This window comes from Cebidichthys violaceus, unplaced genomic scaffold, assembly GCF_023349555.1.
Source record: "Cebidichthys violaceus isolate CVI_PGR_0920_01 unplaced genomic scaffold, fCebVio1.0.p SCAF_35, whole genome shotgun sequence".
NCBI lineage: Eukaryota > Metazoa > Chordata > Actinopteri > Perciformes > Stichaeidae > Cebidichthys > Cebidichthys violaceus.
The window spans coordinates 919,076-927,085 of NW_027176539.1; the positions used below are offsets into that span (position 1 = coordinate 919,076).

Below are 8,010 nucleotides of genomic sequence, written 5' to 3' on the forward strand. Positions count from 1 at the left end.
GGCTTTTATTTGGGTTCTTAAGTTAATACGTTTTTCCATTACAAATTACCCACCATTTTTTTTTTTATTTTTTTTTTTTTAGATGCACTTATTTCCACAAATGAAAGCTCTATCGTTCAGAGATCTAGTTTTATTAAGGTGCATTAATAATACATGACCATTAGGTTCACATGGATTTTTGTTGCAGAAATCGATCACAGGGAGACATCTCTGTGATGGATGATTTTTACAAAAGCAATTTACACAAATGAGGCAAATCATGAAGATAAAATAGTGCCTTCAACAGTTGCACACAAATTATAAGTATTTCCATTTCATTACCAGCATAACACTTGTATAATAGAATGTAATTCACAATATTTGTGTTTTTCAATTTAAGAAACATTGCCAATCATTAACTTTTCTTGTAAGTGTTTTTTGGATGCCTGTGGCTTTTTATAATCAAACTTCACTAATGTTTGAGAAATCAGAATATGCTGCCAGGTTTTGTGGCGTAAGTGAGGAACGGACAGATTCCTCCGTGTTGCTGCTCCGTGGAGACCTCCATGTCCGCCCTACGGCCTTGTACGGTGGTGGTGGTGTTGCAGGAATAGGAGGTGGAGCCCACTGCGGTGGTCCAGTACCTCCAATGTCGTGCCTCCTGTAGCGGGGTATACCGTACGACAGATCTGTAGCTCTTGAAGTTGATGACCTGACCTCCTTCTCAGACTTGCGATAGTCAAACCTGGCGTCACTTTGTGGACCGTAGTCATCAAATAGAGGAGATGCACTCTTAGCTAAAGTTTCGTCCGTCGTGTCCCACTTGCGTCTCTCTGACGACATGGCTTTTAGGGCACCGAGTCCTTTCCTTTCATTCCTGACCTCAGATGCAGTCTTCAATGTGTCAAACGTGTCAAGAAAAACACTACGGGCACCAAGAGATGAGTGTTTCTGCATCAGTGACACTTCTGCCCTCCCTTTGTCTTCTTTTGTGTTATCATCACTTTCACTACTGGAGGAGTTGGAGGAGTCAGGTGGGGGGAGTTCCGGCTCTACAGGTGGAGACGATAAGCCAACATCCCGGTGTCTCCTCGGACTCGGGATGGAAAGGTCCGACAGCTGACGACCGACGCCGGTCCACCGTATCTCGGGTAGCACGACCACACCTGTGGTGCTTCTGGGCTGCTCGGTCCTTCTCTTCACCACATCAAAGCTCATACTAGGAACTCTCTTTGGGGTGAAGGATGGACCTGCAGAATTGCTTGGTAGCGATGATGTTTTGAGAATGACACGCTTATAAGTGATTAGAGAGTCATTGTCTGACATGTTTGATGCAGGTCTGCTTTGGTTTGCGGTGTATCCCGTCACCTCATTTTCGCTCTCGCTGCAAGAAGATGGGGAATTACTTGGTAGTGGTCCCTTGACATCCAGACGCCTCTTTACGCGTGGGACACCGAGGCTCAGGTCAACAACACTGAGGCCTATCGTCTCATCCTCACTACTGCTGCTGGAGGATGATTCCCTCTGTGTTCTGATATCCAAAGCCTTCACCTTGATATCCAGGTACCTCCTTAAATGTGGAATACCAAAACCAGTCAACGTAGTATCTGGATTCCCCTCAGTTCCCTCACTTAATCTTAATCTCTCTGTACCCTCTACAGTGTTGTCACCTTGACCCTTGAAACTGAGAGATACATTCACTGGTATGGTTTCTGGGGTTAAAGATGATTCTGTCTGTATTTTTCCTTGCATCCCAACCCCCCTTTTCTTTCGTCTTGTTCCGCTGCTTTTACTGCCAGTCCCACTCTCACTGCTGGAAGAGGAGGGGGAGTCAGGTGGAGGTGATGAGGGCAGATTTGGTGGTTCATGTGTTTGCGATGTGATTTCAAGGCGCTTTCTGAAGCGGGAGATACCCAAGTTCATCGTGGCCCAACGTGACTGAAGTTCTGGGTTTATCTCTGGTGTTGTGCTGATGTTGCCACTTGTTTTGTCCCCCACTTCATCTTTAATACTTGTATACTTTTCTAATTTTATATTGTGGTCTGTCTTTGGACTGCGAGATGTGTTCAACACTGGGGTCTTTGGCAATCTAATTAAGTCCTTTTCAGTGGCCTTTGAAATGGCAGATACTCCCAATCCTAGTTTAGCATTTTCCCCGTCACTTCCGGAAGAGTTTAATTCGGATTGTCGAGAGCCTGGAGACACATTACTAAGCACCGGATCTGGTTGTAGTGATGGTGCTTTGAAATCCAGACGTCTGTTGATGTAGGGGATACCCGGACTCAGCTTATGCAACTGTGTCTGATGCTCATGATCCGTGATTACCACATATCCTTTGTCCCTCTCATGTTTCACTGTGTGGCTTGAAAGTTTGCTTTCATCGTCACTGCTGGAAGAGCAGGAGTCCGTTGGTTGAGATGGTCCTTTGATATTCAAACGTTTCTTGACAAGGGGGACACTCACTTTAATGCCAGACAACCCTCGTCCTGGTTGATAACCTGTAATCCCTACATCAGTTTCGTCCTTCTCCACTTTCATAGGTAGATTTGTAATCCCACCTTCACTATCATGATCACTGCTGGAAGAGGACTCAGGAGGAGGTGAACGTGCCTTGATATCCAGGTGCCTTTTAACATGGAAGGCACTGCTAAGGTCCAGTCCAGGCCATCTTGTCTCTGGTTCTGTTGTTTGAGGGTATCTTAAATATTTCACACCCTCCTCTTGCTCATCTGAGCTGCTTGATGAGTGACAGGAACTAATTTTGATAGCGTCCGCTGTCTTTATTCCCACTGTGTGGTTCGTACTCCCACCATTTAATAATGAATCAAGAGGTGGTGATGGGGCTTTGAAGTCTAGACGCCTCTTGACACAAGTAATTTGCTCTAGATCTAGGAGAGGCCAATGTGTTTGTGGATCATGACTTACTGTTTCTTGAAATGGCCACCCTGCAACTCCCACCACCCCTGGCCTCTCTTTCTTTGGGGGGTTTGTGTTTTCGACCTCACTGTCACTACTAGATGATGAATCAGGAGGTGGCGATCTTGCTTTGATATCTAGACGCCTCTTGATGTGGGTAGTGGCCTTTAGATCAAGGACAGGCCACTGTGTTTGTGGGTCAGAACTTACAGTTGGAGATACTTTACTTGGAAGCCTTGCCATGGACATCTCTTGCTTCTGTTTCTTTCGTTGGTCTGTTTCATCCTCACTGTCACTACTAGACGATGAATCAGGAGGTGGTGATGGTGCTTTGATATCTAGATGCCTCTTGATGCGTGTAGTAGCCTTTAGATCAAGGACAGGCCACTGTGTTTGTGAGTCAGAACTTACAGTTGGAGATACTTTACTAGGAAGCCTTGCCATGGACATCTCTGGCTTCTGTTTCTTTGTTTGGTCTGTTGTTTCATCCTCACTGTCACTACTGGATGATGAATCAGGAGGTGGTGATGGTGCTTTGATATCTAGATGCCTCTTGATGCGTGTAGTAGCCTTTAGATCAAGGACAGGCCACTGTGTTTGTGGGTCAGAACTTACAGTTGGAGATACTTTACTAGGAAGCCTTGCCATGGACATCTCCTCTTGCTTCTGTTTCTTTGTTTGGTCTGTTGTTTCATCCTCACTGTCACTACTGGATGATGAATCAGGAGGTGGTGATGGTGCTTTGATATCTAGATGCCTCTTGATGCGTGTAGTAGCCTTTAGATCAAGGACAGGCCACTGTGTTTGTGGGTCAGAACTTACAGTTGGAGATACTTTACTAGGAAGCCTTGCCATGGACGTCTCCTCTTGCTTCTGTTTCTTTCGTTGGTCTGTTGTTTCATCCTCACTGTCACTACTAGATGATGAATCAGGAGGTGGTGATGGTGCTTTGATATCTAGGCGCCTCTTGATGCGTGTAGTAGCCTCAAGATCAAGGACAGGCCACTGTGTTTGTGGGTCAGAACTTACAGTTGGAGATACTTTACTAGGAAGCCTTGCCATGGGCATCTCCTCTTGCTTCTGTTTCTTTGTTTGGTCTGTTGTTTCATCCTCACTGTCACTACTGGATGATGAATCAGGAGGTGGTGATGGTGCTTTGATATCTAGATGCCTCTTGATGCGTGTAGTAGCCTTTAGATCAAGGACAGGCCACTGTGTTTGTGGGTCAGAACTTACAGTTGGAGATACTTTACTAGGAAGCCTTGCCATGGACATCTCCTCTTGCTTCTGTTTCTTTCGTTGGTCTGTTGTTTCATCCTCACTGTCACTACTGGATGATGAATCAGGAGGTGGTGAATGTGCTTTGATATCTAGACGCCTCTTGATGCGTGTAGTAGCCTTTAGATCAAGGACAGGCCACTGTGTTTGTGGGTCAGAACTTACAGTTGGAGATACTTTACTAGGAAGCCTTGCCATGGACGTCTCCTCTTGCTTCTGTTTCTTTCGTTGGTCTGTTTCATCCTCACTGTCACTACTAGATGATGAATCAGGAGGTGGTGATGGTGCTTTGATATCTAGGCGCCTCTTGATGCGTGTAGTATCCTCAAGATCAAGGACAGGCCACTGTGTTTGTGGGTCAGAACTTACAGTTGGAGATACTTTACTAGGAAGCCTTGCCATGGACATCTCCTCTTGCTTCTGTTTCTTTCGTTGGTCTGTTGTTTCATCCTCACTGTCACTACTGGATGATGAATCAGGAGGTGGTGAATGTGCTTTGATATCTAGACGCCTCTTGATGCGTGTAGTAGCCTTTAGATCAAGGACAGGCCACTGTGTTTGTGGGTCAGAACTTACAGTTGGAGATACTGCACTAGGAAGCCTTGCCATGGACATCTCCTCTTGCTTCTGTTTCTTTCGTTGGTCTGTTGTTTCATCCTCACTGTCACTACTGGATGATGAATCAGGAGGTGGTGAATGTGCTTTGATATCTAGACGCCTCTTGATGCGTGTAGTAGCCTTTAGATCAAGGACAGGCCACTGTGTTTGTGGGTCAGAACTTACAGTTGGAGATACTGCACTAGGAAGCCTTGCCATGGACATCTCCTCTTGCTTCTGTTTCTTTCGTTGGTCTGTTGTTTCATCCTCACTGTCACTACTGGATGATGAATCAGGAGGTGGTGAATGTGCTTTGATATCTAGACGCCTCTTGATGCGTGTAGTAGCCTTTAGATCAAGGACAGGCCACTGTGTTTGTGGGTCAGAACTTACAGTTGGAGATACTTTACTAGGAAGCCTTGCCATGGACGTCTCCTCTTGCTTCTGTTTCTTTCGTTGGTCTGTTGTTTCATCCTCACTGTCACTACTAGATGATGAATCAGGAGGTGGTGATGGTGCTTTGATATCTAGACGCCTCTTGATGCGTGTAGTATCCTCAAGATCAAGGACAGGCCAACTTGTGTCATGACTTCCTGTTTGAGATACTCCAATTGGAAGCCTCTTCACGCTCGTCTCTCCTTGCTTCTGCATGTGGTCCATTGTTTTATCTGCACCCTCAACTCTAGAATAAGAATCAGTAGGTGGTGATGGTGCACGTCTCTTGATGGGCTTTGTATGGACAAGATCTGGAGCTGACCATTGTGGCTTCGTGATATAATTTCTTACAGACTGATACTCTGTAATTGGAAGCCCCACCATGTCCACCTCTCCTTGCCCCTGCTTCTTTGTGTATTTTGTCGTTTCAGCTATACTCTCATCACTTGAAGATGAATCAGACGCCGGTAAGGGGGCGTTGCTATCCACACGCCTCTTGATTTGGGGGATATATTGGGGATCCAGGTCAGTATTGTGTTCTGCTTCACTCTCACTGCTTGAAGTGGATGAATAAGCTGCAGGGGATGAAGTTGCTCCAGTGTTGAGACTCTTACCGTGACTGGTAACGGCCAAACTGGGTACTCGCCCTTTTTTGACTGTGTACCTCTCGCCATCACTGTCACTGAAAAGAGAGGAAAAGGAGTCCTGTGGTCTCACCGCAGGCCTTTGTGTGTCATATTTGTAATCACCCTGATTAAATTGCACTGAAGGCCTGATAGCGTCTTCACCGTGGATCTGCTGTTCAAAGTTAGCATCCTGTTTAAGGTGTCTTTCTAAATCCTTCTCCACCTGGTCTGAGTTCACAGTGTATTGTGTCAGCTCATCCTCACTGACGTGTGAGCTGGAGCTGGACGAATCATCCATCTTCTGTTTATTAAAAGTGGGTACCGCAATCGGTTTCAAATCATTAAAAGAACTGTTCGCAGAGGTACTTCGAACAGAATCGCTGAATTCAAATTGTTCTTCATTCTCCTGCCACAGATCAGGGTCCGTTAGGTTGGTGTTATTTGTATGTGGTGACCAATCGGCAAAAGGCTCTGTAGAAAAGGCAGAAAGTCCACTTGTGCCCTCTATGGAAATTTCTGGCACCTCTACTTTTGTAGCTGTTGAGGAATCAGCTCTCTGCTGAACAGAGTCCTCTGCCAGCTGACGAGACTTTGGTGTTGAGTGGTCTCCCCAGGTCACTTTGTCAGATAGTGAAGAATCTGAGCATGAAGACAAGGTTCTCCTCTGCTCAACAGGATCTGGGATGTGTTCAAACTCTATTTCACGTGTGCGGCCTTCATCAGTGAAGCCTGAGAGGTCTCTCTGGCTATCCTCTGGACTACTCTGTCGCAAACTGTTTTCACTTCCTGAATCTCCAGCTCTATTTGTATCTCTCTCAGCCTCAGTTGCTTCACATTCAACCACTGCATCATTTCTGATGCGTTCCTGATTGCGTACTACTACGGTATCATAATATTTTACATTGCTGTCTTCTCTAAAGTCTACAGTGCTGAATGAAACCCTCCTCTCCCTGTGAGTTCCTATGTGTTCTGGTTCCTCACCGATGGAGTAGGCCTCATTGTCATATTGTCTTTGTTCTACAGATGAGGCAGAGTTGGTTGCAGAGGAGCTTTTCTTCGTGGTGACACTTCTCCAAAGAACATCAATACAAGGTCTTGCTAGGACTCCCAGGATAAAGGCTATCAGAAACGTGATGAAAACAGACAAACACACAGCCAGAGCCAATTCAGACTGTGTCGCTCTCTGATTCCTTTCTTGGCCTGTCCTGTTTGGGGTTCCTTGTGGGATTATTTGTGGGCTGCTTCCGGGTAAACTTCTAGTTTTTCTTCTCGCACCTCCTACTTTACTGATTTGGAGGTTAAAAACAGACACAACTTTGTGTTTTTCAGACACACACACATATAGTCCTGTGTCTGTTTCCTTGATGTCACTGATGACCAGACCAGCCTGAGGTTTACTCACAGATGCTTCACCACTGGGCGTCCACCACACCGAATCTTCAACAAATACATATACATATTTACAGTTAGACTGACACTGACCTACATTGTTTTCAAACCGCCAGAAAAATTGTTGGCATTGTACGTTTTTGCAAACCACAGGATACATTGAATGTAATTGTTTCTGATCCAAAAATATGTTTAAATTTTATTTATTTTTTTCATATCAGCCTAGTGGTTAATGTTTTGAAACGACTGGTTAGGTTTAGGCATCAAAACTACTTTGTTAAGGAACATCAACGTTACAATGTTACATACTTCATTAGCGAAACAAGGTAGCGAAACAAGGTAGCGAAACAAGGTAGCGAAACAAGGTAGCGAAACAAGGTAGCGAAACAACGTAACTTAATTAGTGTCAATAAATGACCACCCTTGGTGGACATATTTAAGCAATGTTGCGTAACAAGCGTTAAGTCAACATTGACGAACAATTGTCACCTGGATGACAGTCCTGTGTTTGTTCAACCCATCCACCAAACCTCCCTTAGAGGACTTTCTCGCTTGTTATACCTTTTTAAACTTTCAATAACAGTTGCTATAATATACTACGTCACTTGCGCTGCTTGATTTACTATAATACTTGCTTTGACCGAATGCAAAAAATGTCCACATTCAAAATATCTGTGGTTTGCAGAAAGACACCAACGTTGTTTTACACGTTTAAGTTATTGTACACTTGTGACTGTGTTACCTTGTGGAGCACAAGACAGCAGTATCTCAGAGCCCCTGTAGACCGTCA

General features: G+C 45.0%; 1 protein-coding gene across 1 annotated transcript; it reads right to left on the reverse strand.

Annotated features, from left to right (window-relative positions):
- Window positions 1-110: 110 nt before the first annotated feature.
- LOC137883689 (treacle protein-like) lies at window positions 111-7,064 on the reverse strand. The gene has a single exon (XM_068725261.1). The coding sequence runs from the start codon at window positions 6,127-6,129 to the stop codon at window positions 442-444; it is 5,688 nt and encodes a 1,895-aa protein (XP_068581362.1). The 5' UTR covers window positions 6,130-7,064; the 3' UTR covers window positions 111-441.
- Between the last annotated feature and the right edge of the window lie 946 nt (window positions 7,065-8,010).

Excerpts from the sequence above, each read along its gene's own strand:
- LOC137883689 (XM_068725261.1), bottom strand. The coding sequence starts at position 6,129 with ATGGATGATTCGTCCAGCTCCAGCTCACACGTCAGTGAGGATGAGCTG.